Source organism: Petromyzon marinus, chromosome 24, assembly GCF_048934315.1.
Source record: "Petromyzon marinus isolate PM22_M1 ecotype Great Lakes invasive population chromosome 24, UKy_Petmar_22M1.pri1.0, whole genome shotgun sequence".
Taxonomy (NCBI): Eukaryota; Metazoa; Chordata; class Hyperoartia; order Petromyzontiformes; family Petromyzontidae; genus Petromyzon; species Petromyzon marinus.
In genome coordinates, this window is record NC_133690.1 from 1,114,184 (window position 1) to 1,135,111 (window position 20,928).

Here is a 20,928-nt window from a genome sequence, read left to right on the forward strand (position 1 = left end):
TTTTTTTACACCATACACACGTTTGTGGTGCATCTGGCTAGATCCTGACAATGTGGTAACCAGTGGTAGTGATCGTGTTCACAACAGTACTGTTAATGGTGATGACGAAGTTCAGTATGTATGTATGTATGTTGAACTTCTTTCGCACCGTACGTAGTCAACCGTGCAAATTGGAGGTGCGGGGGAAGGACAACAAACTAAATACAAAAAGCAGTTCTTAAAAAATGAGTTTTCCATCTAGATTAAAAATTACATAGCTCCAGTGGCTTCCTAATACTAGAAGGAAGAGCGTTCCACACGGCCGCAGAAGCGCATCTGAAAGTGCACGATGCAGTGGCCGTCTTGGTTCAACGGCGAGCCAAAACCCGCTGTGGTACCAGTGATGGTAATGACGATGTTCAGCACTGCAGTACCAGTGCCCGAGGAAGTGTGGAAGCGGCTACCTCCACGGGAATTTGGAGTTGGGGTGAGCAGGAGCAGAAGCACCGCTCTCCACGCCGCCACCCTCCCCTCGCGTCGCGTCACCATCCCGGCGGAGGAGGCTGCCCCATGGGGCCGCCGGGGCCTCGGCCAGGGCGGGCATGGTGAGGGGCCTCCTGGTGGCCGCACGTTTGCTGGGCCACCCTGCACCCAGCACGGGAACAAGGGAGGACCCAGCCACATCAGTTACCACTGTAGGGCCGCTACTCGACTCAAGTCAACTCAAGTCATAGAGTCGCTGAAGGGCAACCCGCATTAATGATTTAATTCGGTCCTCCGGTTTCCCTCTCCACATTTAGAAACATGTGTTTAGAGCATTTGGCTGCTATACATTTCCACATGATAAGCCACTTCGTTGAGCTATCATTTGTGGCCAGATCGCTCAGTGAGCCTTACCTGGTAAAATAAATAACAGTTTGTCGTAGTAATTACTCCATGGACAAACAGCAACATGACGGCTGCTTTATTTGAAATGCAAGCGATTAGGAAAACCGCCGGTCATTGCACGTCGAGACTACCATCAAACCCGAGCATCAGCCTGCACGCAATGATTGGCTGGTCACGGAATGTGCGTCTGATTGGGGAACACAGGCGGCGTCCAGAGGCAGTTACAGACTGGGACCAAAAATCGACCCAGGCATTTGTATTTGCGTGATTTTGCGTGCAATCTCATTGCCTGGGTTCAAAAAAGAAATGGGTGGCCGGTGAGAAAGACTCTTTAGGGCTGCCAAATATGGGGACTTAATGCCAACTGAAAGTGTAAATAAGCAATGAAGCATTCACATTAGAGATAATAAAATATGCATAATACAGGTTTATTTTGGGCTTAGATTGCATAAAAATATAAATGTGTCGTTAAATCCGCCACCACCCGACAGCCAATTAGTAAGGTTTGTCACGTAAACAGAATATGCTAATTCGTTACTCGTACAGCACACCGGTGTGTTGGAGAGCAAAGCCACAACATTTAAAATTTGAGTATGACGTTTTTCCAGTAATTACAACTAGCATAATCAGGCGACAGCCAGATTGGGGAAAAATCCTCCCGTTGCATTCCTTGACCCGGTGGTTGGGGCGCCACCCGAGTGGGAGCACGAGGGCGTCCCCATTGATGGACCAGCATCGCGGACTCGGTCCAAATGCTTGCGGTTCCGTTGATCCTTGCTCTGGAGTTGCTCGGGAATGTCGGAATGTCTAGGGTTGTTGTGTTTTGTTCCCTTCCTCCGTCGTGCCCCTTATATATCCCCTTCTCGTCGTGTTCCCTCGTATTGCGGACTATTTGTTCCACGTGTTGTCCCGCTCTTTAAGACACACGTCACACCTCTATTATTGTGCGCATATGTGCTCGTACATGTTTCGTGAATATTAGCTGGGACGGCTACTTTTTTTATTATGGGGGGGGGGTGATGTAATGAGATAGTGACATCTACTGTTGGTAAACGGGAAGCACGGGTACAGGTACCATTATAAACATTATCCAATCCCCAAAGGGGAAGGTACCTAGGCCAAAGGTGAAGGGCAGGGCCGGCCGAGCAACTTCGAGAACCGGCTACGAGAGGGCGTGGCTGGAGGCGGAGCCTAGCCGCGTCTGCGGCAATATAAGCAGAGGCTGAGGAGGACTCGGGGTTAGTGTGTGAAGTCTTGGGTCCGGACTACGTCGCTGCTCGCCGTCATCTCTCTCCGTCGTTCGGCCATGTGGCGGATCTCTGGCTGAGCTCCACCGCCCTCCCCGGCACGTCGCCAGCCAGCGGCGAGGAAGGGAGTGGACAAGTGGAACCCGCTGTGTGATCGACCGTGTGTGTAGTCTGTAGAACGTAATATCTAAGTGTGTACTTGGAGAGGAAGCCGATAACGTTGGGCTGTGCCGTGCCGTACGTGGAATAAAGAAGAGTACCCTCTACACGACGTGTTGTGAAAGTCGCTCATTACAAAGGTTTAAAATGGGCGTAGCCTAAGTGTTAAAAAAAGGTGACCCAGCAGCACGTAGGGTGGTGCTGGTGGTGGGTTTCGACAAATTAAAGGGCTGTTAGGTAATTATTGCACTTTGTTTTCAGTAGCATGGGCAGGGTAGCTAATGTTAATGTAAGGGATGAAAAACGGTGATCCAGCAGCATGTAGGGCAGTGCTGTCAGGTAATTACACACTGGTTGCGGTGGAGGTTGCTGCTAGAGGTGATGGTAGTAGTGGGCAGTGATGGTCCTGGTAGTGGGCTTCCTCAACCACATCAATTCCATACACCCAGCCATCAAATTCATCATGGAGCTAGAAATTGATGGCAAGCTACCCTTCTTGGATGTTCTAATCGAAAAGAGACCAGATGGCTCAATGAGCCATTCTGTCTACAGGAAAGCAACCCATACTTATGCCTACCTAAAACCTGATTCGACCACCATCTATCCCAGAATATTTCCCTAATCAAAACTCTACACCATAGAGCTCAATGTATCTCCGACCTTGAACACCTAACCAGTGAACTCAGACACGTACACCAAGCTCTCAAGGTGAAAGGATATTCTGACTATACAATCTGCAAATCCATCACCCCAACCGTGAGGAAGGAGCCATCTGATGATCAAATCAAAACCATCACCTTGCCATACATAGCAGGGGTAACCAAAATATGTCCAAAATCATGAACAAACACAAGATCCAGGTCCGATTTAACACAGTACATAAAATTTGTGATCTGATCCCATCTGTGAAGGAGTAGATCCCTGACATGCAATATCCAGGCGTCTACAAACTAAGCTGTGTCTGCGGCAGTAGTTACATTGGGGAAAATAAGAAACATGTCTTGGGCCGTGTTCGTAAACATAAGGCAGATCTGAAACACGGTAGGACAAATACCTCTGGCGTGGCTGATCATTGTTTTAATGCGGTGGGCTCACATTAAATGCATTTCTCTAAGACGAAGGTACTTTGCAAACCCACTAGCTATCAACAAAGATTCGTTCATGAAGCGATCCATATATACAGACACAGACACAATTTCAACTGAGAAATGGGTACAAACTCAGCAATCACTGGAAGGACGTTATCAGCCAGTTTAATTCATAACTGTAATGTTTCATGGCTGTAATTTTTCCATTTTAAACTTGGCTGCCCTTTATTGGTGGAAGCCCACCACCAGCACCATCACTACCCACTACTACCATCACCTCTAGCAGCAACCTCCACCGCCACCAGTGTGAGTATGTAATTACCTGGCAGCACCACCCTACATGCTGCTGGGTCATCGTTTTTTAATCCCTTACATTAACATTAGCTACCCCGCCCATGCTACTGAAATCGAGGTGCAATAATTACCTGGCAGCCCTTTAATTGGTAGAAACCCACCACCAGCACCACCCTACGTGCTGCTGGGTCACCGTTTTTTAACACTTAGCCTACGCCCATTTTAAACCTTTATAAACAGCTTGCCTTGAGAGGCTAACCCTCTTTTTCCTGATGACGACCGCTTGTGTTGCGATCGAAACGTTGTGGTTTTTTATCTTAATTTTTATTATTTTTCTATCTACGTGACTTTACCAAAAGAACCAAAAAATATCAATTCCTGCAGTCACGAAAGTTTTAAGTCAAAAATTAGTTATAGTTTAGTATATGGCACCTCTACACCCATGAGAAAGGCGTTTTACACGTTCCGTCGAGATCCACCAACCCTCGCTGCTGCCTCCATAGCACCGGATTACAGGCAGCCACGTGCAACAGCACGGCCACCAGTGCCACCGCCACCCCTCCTCTGTTACTTCCACGGATGGCACAGATGGTGCGAGCAGCCTCACCGGGGGTGCTGGCAGCGTCGCGGGGGCACCCTGTCCGGGGCCCTCCCGTGGAGACACTGGCCTGGAGCGGGGGGCCACAGGGGTGCTCCCTCGTGAGGCGGAAGCGGGAGTAGCTCACCGAGGCGGAGGTGGCGCGTGTAGGTACGCTCAGCCCAAACTCCGGCACAAGGATCCTGGAAGAGGCAGGAAGAGCCTTGGTCACCCTGGCACTGGGAGGTCAGGCAGTGCCGGTGGTTGTAGATGTGTGAATAACCCAACTAATAATAGATATTAATTATAATATATGACTACATTAACCCCCCTCTGGTCTTCACACCTGAATATCTCACAGTGATGACATCACACTTACCCCCTCTATTTAAGACCGAAACAAGAGGATTTCTCCACAATTCTATCTGTCACCTGATGAAGATGGTTATAATTACCAGAAAAACGTTGTACTCGAATTGTAAATGTTGTCGGTTTATTCTCCAACACACCGGTGTGCTGAACTAATAACTAATTGGCATGTTTTGTTTACGTGACAAACCTTACTAATTGGCGGTGGCGGGTTTTCACGACACATTTATACATACATGATCTAACCCAAAAACACCTCTATTATGGATGTGTGCGTTAAGAATGCCTAAACATTCACAAGCATACATTTTTATTTAAAGCTTTCGTGACTGCAGGGATTCATATTCTTGGTTCTTTCGGTAAAGTCACGTAGAAGGGAAACAATAAAATAATAAAAATATAAAACAATACAATTCTCACGACATTTCGACTGCAACACAAGCAACCATCATCAGGTGTCAAAACCACAATAAGAAAATTTAAAAAAGTGGCGTTTTTTTAACGTTAGCACCACGGAGAGAGATTTGACAGTTTGTTCAGATGGACGAGTCCATCTATGTTCGGAAAAGAGGAGGGGGGAGACGAAAAATAATGGATGCGGTCTGAAAGCCACCTTAAGCGTGATCAATCAATAAAGACCCGAAATGGTTTATCACACCCTTCCAATGATTGCTAAGCCAGAATCCATCTTCTCGGTTAGAAATTGTCTCTGTGTTTGTATATGTGGATAGCCTCATGAACGAATCTCTCATGGTAGCCAGATGGCTTGCGAAAAACTCCTGTCTAATGGTTATTCCGACTACACAATCCGCAAAGCTATCACTCCAACCATGAAGAAGGACCCTCTTGAGGAGCCTTTCAAAACCATCACTTTACCCTACATTGCGGGGATCACAAAAAAGATCTCCAAAATCTTGAATAAACACAAGATCCAGGTCTGATTCAACACATTACATAAAATCCGTGATCTGGTTGCGTCTGTAAAAGATGTGATTCCAGACATACAGTTCCCTGGCGTCTACAAACTAAGTTACCTCTGTGGTAGTAGTTACATTGGAAAAACCAAACGACATGTCTCGGACCGCATTCGTGAACACAAAGCAGACCTGATAATGATTGCTTGTGTTGCAGTAGAAACGTCATGATAATTTTATTGTTTTATATTTTTATTATTTTATTGTTTCCCTTCTACGTGACTTTACCGAAAGAACCAAGAATATTCACAAGCATGTGTGGGGGTGCTCAGGTGATTGGCTGTCCGTAGCGCGGCGAGAGAAACCGTGGCTTGGCGTAGCTAATGGTGTCTATCACGTGTAGTACATAGAGTACCTGATGGTTAAACAATGTCTATCGCTTAAATGCACTGTAGGGCACCATGGTGGCGAGATGTTAACTCCCTCACCTGGTATGCAAGAGGTCGTGGGTTCGATGATGGCCCTGACACCTGTATATTTGGAGTTTCTTATATTCTCCCCGTGGTCGCGTGGATTTCTCTTCTGGTTTTCCCTCCACATTTTATAAACATTCGTTTCAAGTATTTCGCGAAAATTTTCACACGTGATGATATAAGCCACTTCTATGAGTTATCATCTCTGGCCAGGTCGCTTCTGAATAAGCGCTATTTAGCTCAGGGGGCCTTACCTGCTAAACTATTTTTTTAAAATAGTTTAGTTAGGAAGTAAGACCTGGTTCTATGCACTACGCAGAGCAGAGGCGAGAGACTGTGACAGGGTTGAGCCACGATGGACGTCACGTGCGGACGCGAGGGCTGACCCTCGGGGAGCCGCACTCATCACAGCACCGCTTACCTGAGCGGGGAGTGGGCGAGACTCTCACGGGCAGCCTCCACCTCCACGGCCTGCACCAACAGCAGGTCCCGCAGGGCCTGTACACTCACACACGCACACATATAGCGTATTAATTAGATAGAGCACACACGTGTACCGTACACACGAATTTCAGTCTATGGGTCGCTAGTTTAGGTTTGTGGGTTCATAGTCCGACTTTGAAGATTCTCAGTCCCGTTTTGTGGTCAGAGTGTTCGTGGTACATGTGTAGTGGTTGAACTTTACACGAACAACTTTTGTCTTTCTTAAACCACTTCTTTATTTTCATCGTTTAACACGTTCTCCACACTCCACCGTATCCTGGACACCGCAGCTCGCTCGCCGTGCTTCGCCCGTCTCGCTCACCACCTTGGTTCCCAGTATCACGTCGCTCTGCTCCGCACACACGTCTTCAACTCTATTCCTACGCTCTCTCCACTGCTGGCTATCCTCCTCAGCTCCTCCGCTATACAGCGTCGTCACACACAGCGAAACCCAATCTCACTTCTCTGTCTCCGCACACCTCGTCTCCAGCTCCTCTATTACTACGCTCTCTCCACTGCTAACTGCTCCGTCTTCTTCAGCTTCGCTATCACTATGCTCACTCCACTGCTAACTGCTTCGTCTTGCTTCGGCATCGCTATCACCATGCTCCAACTCTCTTCTAAACTCTGTTTCCGAACTCCACGTCTTCACCGCACAGCTCCCAACTCCAATCTCCCCCTCTCTCTCTGTCTCCCCCCAATTTATCCCCATTCTCATTATCGCTAATGAATTGGTCCGCGTGCCTCCGCACGCCTCGCGTCTTCAACCACCTGCCTTTTTCCAGACACCTCGACGCCTCCTCGGCCCCAGCAACAGCACCAACCAATCACAGCCCTTCTGGCTTAATTGGCCCGACCGTTACCTCATCACCCCAGCCTCTTCACCTGGCAAGTCCTAACACGACCCCACTGTTTCCGCCGTCTCCTCAGGCTGACCCCAGATAAACCCCACACTGTCCGTGTGATAAATACAATTGCGCAGTTTCCCCAGCACACCTTCCTACTCCACTACACTGCATGTAGGGTGTTCATGGTACAGCATGTAGGGTGTTTATGGTGCAGCGTGCAGGGTGTTTATGGTGCAGCGTGTAGGCTGTTTATGGTGCAGTGTGTAGGATGTTCATGGTGCAGCGTGTAGGGTGTTCATGCGTAGCATGTAAAGTGTTCATGGTACAGTGTGTCGGGTGTTCACGGTGCATCGTGTATAGAGGCTGACCAAAACTGAATTTCTGGTTTCGGCTTGGGCCGAAACAGAAACGATGCCGAAAGAGGCCATTTGCCAACTTTCAGGCGCCGAAACCGAAACCGATTTTCGGTCGGCCTCTAATTGTCAGACTTCGAATCTCGGTATCAACAAGCGTGTAGACTGAAGCGAACGCAACACATAAGCCAAGGCGGGCAGGCGGCTGGGAACAGACAACAGAGGCACTTTGTTATCGTCCCGCCAAAGAGACTCCACCCACCGATGGAGATGCAGGCGGCCGTCTGTTGACCAGTCGTATATACATTAGCAGACCATGGTTGCGGCTGTAACCTCGCTCCCAAGCTGCTGCTGCTGACGTGTGTGTGTTTGCAGCCTATCGCATAGAATTGCCTAGCGCCGACTGACCGGCCGATAGGCAGAGTGATAGATGTAGCACTCACGTTATATTCTAAAAATAGATCTTCGGTTGATGAATGACGACCGAAAGTCCGAAACCGAAACCAGACCGAAAGTTACAAATTTACTTTCGGCCGAAACTGAAACTATGCCGAAAGAGGCCATCTGCCAACTTTCGGCGCCGAAACCGAAACCGAATTTCGGTCGGGCTCTAATCGTGTAGGGTGCTCATGGTGCAGCCTTGCTGATCGACGTTGTGTTAATGTGGATTGCCACTCCCAACGCGAGGCTGACTCATTACAGCTCGCAGAGGATCGCTCCGCTGAACAAAATAGTTCCGCGGTTTAGTCTGCAAGTGCGAGTTTGTCCTTTTAAGTCAATGGTTCAAAAAAAATATTTCATGGAAGTTGGTTCGTAAGTGCGGGTGTTCGTAAGTGTTTGTAAGTCGGGTGTTGGTAAGTCGGGTGTTCGTAAGTCGAGGACTGTCTGCATTGTTGAATTGGGTGCAAGAAGGCACGCAGCCAAGGGCACCACCTGCACTCTCATCTCCAGCTGCTGCTCGCGAGCGCGGTTCCCTCGCCTCTCCTCCTCCACCATGGTGCTCTGGAAGCGCCTCTCCTCCTCCTGCTGCAGCAGCTGCCACCCCGCAGTCGAAGGGAGGGGTGAAGGCAACACGCGCCACTCCAACTGCACCGCCTCCGTATCGTTATTGTGATTATGCTTGATACGCCCAATCAGGTAAGTTGCAAGTAATGTTTCAGCATTTATCGTGGCACAGGAGGGAGGTGTGCCATGGACCCGGGCGTCTGTGCGTTACCGAGCAGCTCAGGGCCTCAGTCTGCAACTCGGCCTCCCGGAGCCGAGCGCCCAGAGCGTCCCTCTCCGCCTCCACCTGGCACAGCCGCTCCTCGCTGGCGCGTGCCGAGTGCGCCCTCTGCGCCAGGACCTTGCGCTGCAGCGACACAAGCGGGGTCCATGTGAAGAACGGGAGCAAAGGGCGAGAGCACCCGCAGCACATGCTGGCATGGCTGTCTGTGTGAACGACAAGGTGTGTGTGTAAGCTAAACAAACCCGCACCTGTGTGGTGTGCTGTGAGCAATGCTATTCGGGGGAAGGCCGATACTAATCGGCTGTTAGCCTCATGGCCAGGGGTTGGCAACCTGCAGCTCCGGAGCCCCATGCGGCTTTTTAGCGCTGCCTCGTGACGTTATTCACATACATTGCGGCCCTTGAAATATTGCATTTTTGCCGACCCTTGCTAATGGCGCTCGCAGCTGTCAGTGGCCAACATTGTGTCTGGGCAGGTGCGAAGGGGCTGGTAACCACTCTAACTTCAACTAAATCATCAAACAAAAACGCCAGAAAATTTTAAGCTTGGGCAGGAGGCCCAGGGGGACAGGCACCTATAACATCTGCCAAACCCCTTTTGGCAGAGCCCCCACTCAGGGCCTAGGGGTTCATCCAGAAACGGCAGGAAACCGCTGTGGTTGACCACGTGGAATGTCCAAACGCTCACTGTGTGATGAGCGGTGGTCGGAGGCTACCGAGGAAATGAGAAATGCCATAGCAGCTCGCGATCACAAATCACTATAATTCCATCTAAAAAGTAAATTGCAGTGTCATACCTATGCCTATTATTAAGGGAAAGAGTGGTGGTGATCTGATATCCAACCAGGTCTGCAGTTGCTGAGCATTCCTGTGAGATCTTGAGCAATAGGAACTTAGCCCAGTTGACATCACAATATTTCAGGCCTGTTGTGCCTGAAATATTGGCACAAGTGAGTGGTTGACTGATGTGCAATCTGTTGAGGAAGTAAGAAGAGTGATCCAGCGTCTGAGACCAGGAAGACACGCTGAGCAGAGATGACATCACAAGAGAACTTCTGAGGGAGGGTGGCAATTTTGTTCAGGCTACCTTATTTAATTACAGGACTGGAAGGGTGCCCTGACGGTATGCCTTTTGAGGAAAGTGGACGGCATCGATTGTAACAACTAATGGGGCAACTCACTCCCCAGTGTTCCAGGAAAGGTCCTGGCAAGGAATATTCAACACCATCTTGCCAGGTACACTGAGAAATGGCTTGTGGATCACCAATGTGGTTTCAGAATGGGGCGGTCCTGCGCAGATGCCATATTCTCTGTCCTGTTACAGCAGAGGTGTAGGGAATCTCAATAGGACCTATATCTCTGCTTTATTGACCTTGTCAAGGTCTATGATACTATTGTAGTTGGTAGAACGGAGAGCGAGACTTCTTTCGAGGCAACACGTTTATTATAACGTAACTTTAACACGAAGGGGCAACGACCCCTTCCACCCGATACTCTACGGAGGTATATCCTCTGGGCTAACGCGCGCCTAGCACTGGGGAGGCTGACGTCGACCTGACCCTGGCTGGGGTCCGGGTCCCGTCTTCGGGCACCTCTTTAGGGTGATGGCTTCGGGTCTTCAGGTGGCGGCTTCGGGTCTTCAAGTATACAACCGCAGCCAGACCCGTTCAGGGGTCCGGCTTATATAGTCAGTCCCAGCTCTCTCCGCCCCTGGGTTGTGGACACGTCATCCCCCCAGCCACCTCTTGGGGGTCCTCTGGTCCATACCTCCGGTCACGAGCCCCCCAGGGTTCAACCTGAGTGCCACGGCCCAGCTCGATCCGGGCAACCTTCCGCCCCCTGTCGACCTGGAGCTGGCACTGCAACCAGGGAGCAGTGGCATCACCCAATAATTCCACTACACTATCAATAGACCAGAGCTCTGGGTTATTCTTCATGTTTTCAGGGTCCTTGACCTGCTCACAATCAATAAGGACATTAAATCTTGACTTACAGCTTTCGTGACTGCAGGAAATCATATTCTTTGGGTCTTTCGGTAAAGTCACGTAGATAGGTTCAAAGAAAATAACAAAAAATAACAAACAAAAATAGCTAAAAACTACGATGTTTCGATCACAACACAAGCGATCGTCATCAGGAGGAAAAAAGAGGGGGAAAGCTGCTAAAAGCAGACTGTTTTAAAGGTTTAAAATGGGTGTAGCCCAAGGGTCACAAACGAAGTGGGCGGGGCTAGTGATGTTAATGTGAGAAATTAGCATGATAATGCAAACTTAACATGCGAATTAATGTAAAATATCATTAACATACTCTTTGGTTCTTTCGGAAAAGTCACGTAGGTAGAAACAAATCATAGATCACGACGTTTCGATCGCCACACAAGCAATCGTTTTCAGGTGGGAGAGAGAAACAGGCTGCTGAAACAAGTCCTTATATATAGAGCCGAGAGGAGCGGAGGGTTGCCGCATCGGGCAAGAGGGTGGGGGCTAGAGATTGTGCCTAAGCGAGTGGGAAATCCAAAGATGGGAACGGAAATGGGGGGGGGGATGCGGAGAGCTGCGAGAGTTGAGGATGGTGGCCATTGTATTGTGAGAGATTAGCATGTCAATGTAAACAAACCTACGCAACGGTGGCTGTGCTCGTGAGAAATTCAGCTCGTGAGAAAACAAACAACACCACATCGAGGGAAGGAGAGAGAGAGACAAACACCCAGAGGCACACCCACGCACAGAGAGAGACAGAAAGAGAGACACATATAGAGAGACACACACAGACAGAGACACACAGAGAGACACACAGAGAGAGAGACACATAGAGAGAGACACACCTAGAGAGACACAGAGGGACACACCCAGAGAGAGAGACACACAGAAAGACACACCCACACACAGAGAGAGACACACAAAGTAATACACAGAGAGAGACACCCATACACACAAAGAGACACGAGAGAGACATAAACCGAGAGACACACACACAAGAGACACACACACAGAGACACACACACAACAACATCACAGCCAGTCACAGTCTGCTAAAAAATGAGAGCCACCGCCACATCGAGGGAAAGGGGCAACGTAGGCTTTGTTACTGAGACATTTAGCCTGTTAATGTAAATACATTTAACTTGGTAATGTAAATTGGTAATGTAACTCAGAGAGTCGGAAATAACTGCTGACAATGGCAGGTAGGATGGAAACTTCAACAACCAGTTAAGGCTATACCTGGTTAATAATGATTGCTCAATTTGTACCCATCTTCTTGGTTGAAGTTATGTCTGTGTTTATATATCTGGATGGCTTCATGAACAAATCTTTTATGGTAGCCCGAAGGTTTGCAGAGTACCTTGGTCTCGGAAAAAACAATGTCGTGTGAGCCCACCGCGTTCAAGCAGTGATCAGCCACGGCAGAGGTATTGGTTCTGCCGTGTTTCAAATCTGCCTTGTGTTCGGGAACATGGTCCGAGACATGTCGTTTCGTTTCCCCAATGTAACTGCTATCGCAGACACAACTTAGCTTGGAGACACCAGGGTATTGCATGTCAGGAATCACATCTTTCACAGATGGGATCAGGTCACGGATTTTGTGTACTGTGTTGAATCGAACCTGAATCTTGTTCAAGATTTTGGAAATATTTTTGGTAACCCCTGCTATGTATGGCAAGGTGATGGTTTTTATTGGGTCCTCAGATGGTTCACTACCCATGGTTGGGGATACAGCTTTGCGGATTGTGCGGTCCGAATATCCATCCATCTTGAGGGCCTGGTGTACGTGCTCCATTTCACTGGATAGGTGGTGCTGGTCAGAGATGCAATGGGCCTTATGGTGTTGTGTTCTGATAAGGGAATTATTCTGGGCTGGATGGTGGTGGGAGTCAGGCTTTTTAGATAGGCATCTGTGTGGGTCGCTTTCCTGTAGACCGAATGTTCCAACGAGCCATCAGGTCCCTTCTCGATCAAAACATCCAGGAATGGTAACTTGCCATAATTTTCCACTTCTATGGTGAATTTGATAAGGACTTGTTTCAGCACCCTTGTTTCAGCAGCCTGTTTCTCTCTCCCACCTGAAGACGATTGCTTGTGTGGTGATCGAAACGTTGTGATCTATTATGATTTTCTTCCTACGTGACTTTACCGAAATAATAAAAAAAATGGATTCCTGCAGTCACGAAAGCTTCAAATCTAGCATTAACATGCAAATTTCTCACATTAACATCACTAGCCCTGCCAACTTCGTTCATGACCCTTACGCTACACCCATTTTAAACCTTTAAAACAGTCTACCTTAGAAGCTTTCCCCCTCATTTTTCTTCCTGATGACGAATGCTTGTGTTGTGATTGAAACGTAGTTTTTTGTTATATTTTGTAATTTTCTTTTAACCTATTAACGTGACTTTACCGAAAGACCCAAATAATATAAACTAAGGACCTTCATTACAATGGACAGACCCGGGTATAGCTGTGCTGCAGGGAATTAGAGCTATTCCCTATTCACAATGGAAGGCTGATCGATGCCCAGGTGCGATGGTTAACCATGTTATGTATGCTGATGATCTGGTAATTGCTGCTCACTCTGAAGGAGTTGGACACATTGCTGCTGAACTTGGAGCATGCCACTTAGAGGTAGGGCATTACCATTAGACCCACCAAAACAAAGCACCTGACTGGTGTTTTAATGTCATCAAATACTCCGCCCCTCAACCTCCCATGAGTGATGGAACAGTTGTGCATTCATGCCCTCCCTTTTCAATGCTTACAAAATGTTGAGCCCTTCACGCGCCATTTTGAAACATTGAGGCTGGCCTGCCTAAGATCTACCCTGGGTTTAACCAGAATGGATTGTGTGAGAAGCTCACAGACATTTAAAATATTTGGACCAATTCCCATCAATGCGCTCCTGTAATGGGTTAAATTGAGTCGCAGACGTAGACTTGGAGGCAACACATTTATTGAGTTCCAACACATGGGGTAACTTTTCCCTTAACAGAATAACAGAATAATGGCCTGGTACAGGCGCCATGGTGACGTCACAGTCACTTAGTGGCAAATGGCGGGTATTGGTACGGTGTTGCGGTAACTGTGTGTGCAGGTCCGGTGTTGTGTCACTGTGTTGGTACAGTGTTGCTGTGGCTGACTGTGTGTGTAGGTACGGTGTTGCTGTGTGTGTAGTGTGTAAGTACAGTTATGCTGTGCGTGACTATGTGACTCTGTATGTAGGTACGGGGTCACTGTGTGTGGCTGTGTGTGTAGGTGCGGTTTTGCTGTGTGTGATTGTGTGTGTAGATACGGTGTTGTTGTGTGTGACTGTGTGTGTAGGTGCGGTTTTGCTGTGTGAATGTATGTGTAGGTACGGTGTGATACGCGTGACTACTCATAGCGCATGGACACGGGATGGTGAGTGGGGAGTGGTGCTGGGAGTGGTGAGTGCGGTGAGTGGGGAGTGGTGCTGGGAGTGGTGCTGGGAGTGGTGAGCGCGGTGAGTGGTGCTGAGAGTGGTGAGCGTGGTCAGTGGGGAGTGGTGAGTGCGGTGAGAGGGGAGTGGTGCTGAGAGAGGTGATCGCGTTGAGTGGTGCTGAGAGTGGTGAGCGCAGTTAGTGGGGAGTGGTGAGAGGGGTTGAGCATGGTGAGTGGGGAGTGGTGCTGGGAGTGGTGAGAGTGGTGAGTGGGGAGTGGTGCTGGGAGTGGTGAGTGCGGTGAGTGGGGAGTGGTGCTGGGAGTGCTGAGGGAGGTGAGTGGGTAGTGGTGAGCGTGGTGATCGTGGTGAGTGGGGAGTGGTATTGGGAGTGGTGAGCACGGTGAGTGGGGAGTGGTGCTGAGAGTGGTGAGCGCGGTGGGTGGGGAGTAGTGTTGGGAGTGGTGAGCACGGTGAGTGGGGAGTGGTGGTGAGCGAGGTGAGTGTGGAGTGGTGCTGGGAGCGGCGACCACTGTGAGTGGGGAGTGGTGAGCGTTGTGAGTGGGGAGTTGTGGTGAGAGTGGTGAGCACGGTGAGTGGGGATTGATGCTGAGAGTGGTGAGAGTGGTGAGTGGGGAGTGGTGTTGGGAGTGGGGAGCGTGGTGAGCGGGAAGTGGTGAGCGTGGTGAGCGTAGTGAATTGAGACTGGTGCTGGGAGTGGTGAGCGTGGTGAGTGGGGAGTGGTGTTGGGAGTGGTGAGCACGGTGAGTGGGGAGTGGTGGTGAGCGCGGTGAGCGGGGAGTGGTTCTGGGAGTGGTGAGCGTGGTGAGTGGGGAGTGGTGCTGGGAGTGGTGAGCGCAGTGAGTGGGGAGTGGTGCTGGGAGTGGTGAGCGTGGTGAGTGGGGAGTGGTGCTGGGAGTGGTGAGCGTGGTGAGTGGAGAGTGGTGTTGGGAGTGGTGAGCACGGTGAGTGGGGAGTGGTGGTGAGCGCGGTGAGTGGGGAGTGGTTCTGGGAGTGGTGAGCGTGGTGAGTGGGGAGTGGTGCTGGGAGTGGTGAGCGCAGTGAGTGGGGAGTGGTGCTGGGAGTGGTGAGCGTGGTGAGTGGGGAGTGGTGCTGGGAGTGGTGAGCGTGGTGAGTGGAGAGTGGTGTTGGGAGTGGTGAGCACGGTGAGTGGGGAGTGGTGGTGAGCGCGGTGAGTGGGGAGTGGTGCTGGGAGTGGTGAGCGCGGTGAGTGGGGAGTGGTGCTGGGAGTGGTGAGAGCGGTGAGTGGGGACTGGTGCTGGGAGTGGTGAGCGTGGTGAGTGGGGAGTGGCGTTGGGAGTGGTGTTGGGAGTGGTGAGCACGGTGAGTGGTGGTGAGCACGGTGAGTGGGGAGTGGTTCTGGGAGTGGTGAGCGTGGTGAGTGGGGAGTAGTGCTGGGAGTGGTGAGCGCGGTGAGTGGGGAGTGGTGCTGGGAGTGGTGAGAGTGGTGAGTGGGGACTGGTGCTGGGAGTGGTGAGCGTGGTGAGTGGGGAGTGGTGTTGGGAGTGGTGTTGGGAGTGGTGAGCACGGTGAGTGGTGGTGAGCACGGTGAGTGGGGAGTGGTTCTGGGAGTGGTGAGCGTGGTGAGTGGGGAGTGGTGCTGAGAGTGGTGAGCGTGGTTAGAGGGGAGTGGTGCTAGGAGTGGTGAGTGGGGAGTGATGCTGGGAGTGGTGAGTGCGGTGAGTGGGGAGTGGCGCTGGGAGTGGTGAGAGAGAGGTGAGTGGGTAGTGGTGAGCATGGTGATCGTGGTGAGTGGTATTGGGAGTGGTGAGCACGGTGAGTGGGGAGTGGTGCTGAGAGTGGTGAGCACGGTGGGTGGGGAGTACTGTTGGGAGTGGTGAGCACGGTGAGTGGGGAGTGGTGCTGGGAGCGGCGACCGCTGTGAGTGGGGAGTGGTGAGCGTGGTGAGTGGGGAGTGGTGGTGAGAGTGGTGAGCGCGGTGAGTGGGGATTGATGCTGAGAGTGGTGAGTGGGGAGTGGTGTTGGGAGTGGGGAGCGTGGTGAGTGGGAAGTGGTGAGCGTGGTGAGCGTAGTGAATTGGGACTGGTGCTGGGAGTGGTGAGCGCGATGAGTGGGTAGTGGTGAGCGGTGTGATCGTGCTGAGTGGTGCTGGGAGTGGTGAGCGCGGTGAGTGGTTAGTGGTGAGCGTGGTGAGCGCAGTGAGTGGGGAGTGGTTCTGGGAGTGGTGAGCGTGGTGAGTGGGGAGTGGTGCTGAGAGTGGTGAGCGCGGTTAGTGGGGAGTGGTGAGGGGGGTTGAGCATGGTGAGTGGGGAGTGGTGCTGGGAGTGGTGAGAATGGTGAGTGGGGAGTGGTGCTGGGAGTGGTGAGAGCGGTGAGTGGGGAGTGGTGATGGGAGTGGTGAGCGCGTTGTGTGGTGCTGAGAGTGGTGAGCGCGGTTAGTGGGGAGTGGTGAGTGCGGTGAGAGGGGAGTGGTTCTGGGAGAGGTGATTGCGTTGAGTGGTGCTGAGAGTGGTGAGCGCAGTTAGTGGGGAGTGGTGAGAGGGGTTGAGCATGGTGAGTGGGGAGTGGTGCTGGGAGTGCTGAGAGAGGTGAGTGGGTAGTGGTGAGCGTGGTGATCGTGGTGAGTGGTATTGGGAGTGGTGAGCACGGTGAGTGGGGAGTGGTGCTGAGGGTGGTGAGCGCGGTGGGTGGGGAGTAGTGTTGGGAGTGGTGAGCACGGTGAGTAGGGAGTGGTGCTGGGAGCGGCGACCGCTGTGAGTGGGGAGTGGTGAGCGTGGTGAGTGGGGAGTGATGGTGAGAGTGGTGAGCGCGGTGAGTGGGGATTGATGCTGAGCGTGGTGAGCGGGAAGTGGTGAGCGTGGTGAGCGTAGTGAATTGGGACTGGTGCTGGGAGTGGTGAGCGCGATGAGTGGGTAGTGGTGAGCGTGGTGAGCGCGGTGAGTGGGGAGTGGTTCTGGGAGTGGTGAGCATGGTGAGTGGGGAGTGGTGTTGGGAGTGGTGAGCACGATGAGTGGGGAGTGGTGGTGAGCGCGGTGAGTGGGGAGTGGTTCTGGGAGTGGTGAGCGTGGTGATTGGTGCTGGAGGTGTTGAGCACGGTGAGTGGGGAGTGGTGATGGGAGTGGTGAGCGCGTTGAGTGGTGCTGAGAGTGGTGAGCGCGGTTAGTGGGGAGTGGTGAGGGGGGTTGAGCATGGTGAGTGGGGAGTGGTGCTGGGAGTGGTGAGAGTGGTGAGTGGGGAGTGGTGCTGGGAGTGGTGAGAGCGGTGAGTGGGGAGTGGTGATGGGAGTGGTGAGCACGTTGAGTGGTGCTGAGAGTGGTGAGCGCGGTTAGTGGGGAGTGGTGAGGGGGGTTGAGCATGGTGAGTGGGAAGTGGTGCTGGGAGTGGTGAGAGTGGTGAGTGGGGAGTGGTGCTGGGAGTGGTGAGAGCGGTGAGTGGGGAGTGGTGATGGGAGTGGTGAGTGCGGTGAGTGGGGAGTGGTGCTGGGAGTGCTGAGAGAGGTGAGTGGGTAGTGGTGAGCGTGGTGATCGTGGTGAGTGGGGAGTGGTATTGGGAGTGGTGAGCGCGATGAGTGGGTAGTGGTGAGCGGTGTGATCGTGCTGAGTGGTGCTGGGAGTGGTGAGCGTGGTGAGTGGTTAGTGGTGAGCGTGGTGAGCGCGGTGAGTGGGGAGTGGTGCTGAGATTGGTGAGCGCGGTGGGTGGGGAGTAGAGTGGGGAGTGGGGAGCACGGTGAGTGGGGAGTGGTGCTGGGAGCGGCGACCGCTGTGAGTGGGGAGTGGTGAGCGTGGTGAGTGGGGAGTGGTGGTGAGAGTGGTGAGCGCGGTGAGTGGGGATTGATGCTGAGAGTGGTGAGTGGGGAGTGGTGTTGGGAGTGGGGAGTGTGGTGAGCGGGAAGTGGTGAGCGTGGTGAGCGTAGTGAATTGGGACTGGTGCTGGGAGTGGTGAGCGCGATGAGTGGGTAGTGGTGAGCGGTGTGATCGTGCTGAGTGGTGCTGGGAGTGGTGAGCGCGGTGAGTGGTTAGTGGTGAGCGTGGTGAGCGCGGTGAGTGGGGAGTGGTTCTGGGAGTGGTGAGCGTGGTGAGTGGGGAGTGGTGTTGGGAGTGGTGAGCAAGGTGATTGGGGAGTGGTGGTGAGCGTGGTGAGTGGGGAGTGGTTCTGGGAGCGGTGCGCGTGGTGAGTGGGGAGTGGTGCTGGGAATGGTGAGCGTGGTGAGCTCCTGACCCGTGTGTGCCCCGCGCACTGCTGCTCCAGGGCGTCGCGCCTCGAGGTCTCCACGTTTCTCGCGCTCTGTGTCTCGCTCAGCACACTCCCCGCCTCGTCCATGCTGCAAGGACACACGACTCTCACGACTCGCACTCACAACTCTCACTCATGACTCTCACAACGCTCATTCACTCACGACTCTCGCGCACCACTCTCACGCACACCTCTTATGACTCTCACGCCCAGGAGGTCCTCGCGGGCGCTGAGCCCCATACAATCATCCCCCCTCCTGTCATTCCATCTCCAGGGAGGCCTCTCTGATCTCAAGACTGTTTTCAGGAGTACCTTATTCTGGGAGATTTTGTCAATTCAAGCTTTAAAGGTAGGAGAAAGCCAAGGAACCCGCAGAAAACATTTGGATATGGGGGGGGGGGGGGGATAACTCAAAGACTTGCAAGGATCGCTACAACCAATGTTGTGTGATGCCATCTATTGGTCACCTCAGCCCAGCAGGGACCAAGTGCCAGGTGGGATATCTCTTCGAGGTTCCCTGAGCCAAATATACAAACAGTACAGGATCATTACCATACATGCTACATTATTTAAGTGCCCAGAGGTTTTCTACAGGAATTGCTGAGAAAACCCCGGGGAGACAAAACCAATATCATAAACTGTAAGATAAACAAAATAGCCATAAGGACCAGATATAATAGATTTCTACACACACTAAATCTTGACTTAAAGCTTTAGTGACTGCAGGAATTCAGATTATTTTGGTCTTTCGGTAAAGTCAAGGAGATAGGTTCAAAGAAAATAACAAAAAATAACATACAAAAATAACCAAAATCTACGACGTTTCGATCACAACACAAGTGGTCGTCATCAGGAAAAGGGGGTTAGCTTCTAAAGGCAAACTGTTTATAAAGGTTTGAAATGGGCGTAGCCCAAATATCAGCAGTATGGGTGGGGCAGCAAATGTTAATGTGAGTGGTGGGCGGCGATCACGACGGTGGTGGATTTTCCACCAATTAAAGGGCTGCCAGGTAAAAAAATGTGTGATGTGATCCTGACATGCAATACCCCGGCGTCTACAAACTAACCTGTGTCTGCGGCAGTAGTTACATTTGGGAAACTAAGCGACATGTCTCGGACCGTGTTCGTGAACATAAGGCAGATCTGAAACATGGTAGGACCAATACCTCGGCCGTGGCTGATCATTGTTTTAATGCGGTGGGCTCACACGAAATTGATATCTCTAAGACGAAGGTACTTTGCAAACCCACTGGCTATCAAGGATTCGTTCATGAAGCCATCCATATATAGAGACACAGATGCAATTTCAACCGAGAAGATGGGTACAAACTGAGCAATCCTTGGAAGGACGTTATCAACCAGTTTAAGTCATAACTGGCAGTGATGTTCCCATTCTACCACCTTCCGATGTTAGTTGTGATTTTGGGTTCTCCGATTTTACATTAACAGGTTACATTTCTCACACTAACACAGCCACCTTCGCGCACCGACCTAGAGGTTGCGGATCTGTGATCTTCCATTAACATGCTAATCTCTCACATTAACATAGCCACCTCAGCACACTCATCGTGGAGGCCGCTCACCGATCTTACATTAACATACTAATCTCTCACATTAACATAGCCACCTCCGCAGTCGTGGAGGCCACTCACCGATCTTACATTAACATGATAATTTTTACCTGGCAGCCATTTAATTGGTGGAAAACCCACCACCGTCGCGGTCGCTGCCCACCACTCACATTAAGATTAGCTGCCCCGCCCATGCTGCTGACATTTGGGCTATGCCCCTTTAAACCTTTATAAACAGTTTGCTTTCGAAGCTAACCCCCTTTTTATGATGACGACCGCTTGTGTTGCGATCGGAACGTCGTAATTTTTTGTTATTTTCTTTGAACCTATCTACTTGACTTTACCGAAAGACCCAAAGAATATGATCTCCACACACTCTTACAATGATTTGTGTCTATGAGTCATGAGTGTTTCCAGTGAAACCTAAATATCACAAATATCGCTAAATTGTTTTTTTCTTCTCCCTGATCGGAAGTGTAGTGGTTAGCGTGCTGCGCTATGAACACGAAGACTCGAGTTCGATTCCCATTCACGGCCAAAAACAGTGACGATTATCTGAACCGGTTCTGGGCCTCCCCTATGTTGAATCAGCCTCAACTGAGTACCTGGTGTAGCGGTGTGCAGTAAACATCGCCACTAGGGAGACAAAGGCGGCCCGGCGTGGTGCTGGCCACCCACCTCATCGTGTGCCGTGTCAGCCTTCATTGGTGCTAGCTAACACTTGCCCCATAAGTCAGTTAAGGCTATATGGGGATCTTGGTCTTGTTGTATGTTTTCTCTGTGTATGTTGTCCTCTGTGTTCATGTTGTCTCTGTGTGTATGTTGTCTCTGTGTGTATGTTGTCCTCTGTGTATA

General features: G+C 51.1%; 1 protein-coding gene across 2 annotated transcripts in view; it reads right to left on the minus strand.

Annotated features, from left to right (window-relative positions):
• LOC116945467 (uncharacterized) overlaps positions 1-20,928 on the minus strand; it is a 57,497-nt gene that overhangs the window by 12,569 nt on the left and 24,000 nt on the right. For both annotated transcript variants that reach the window (XM_076069289.1, XM_076069288.1), the window contains exons 3-8: positions 18,488-18,590; positions 8,889-9,023; positions 8,606-8,707; positions 6,410-6,486; positions 4,263-4,435; positions 444-624 (exon numbers count right to left, since the gene is read on the minus strand). In XM_076069289.1, coding sequence (XP_075925404.1) covers positions 444-624; positions 4,263-4,435; positions 6,410-6,486; positions 8,606-8,707; positions 8,889-9,023; positions 18,488-18,589 — 770 coding nt within the window. In that variant the 5' untranslated portion in view covers position 18,590. The remainder of the gene's footprint in view (positions 1-443; positions 625-4,262; positions 4,436-6,409; positions 6,487-8,605; positions 8,708-8,888; positions 9,024-18,487; positions 18,591-20,928) is intronic.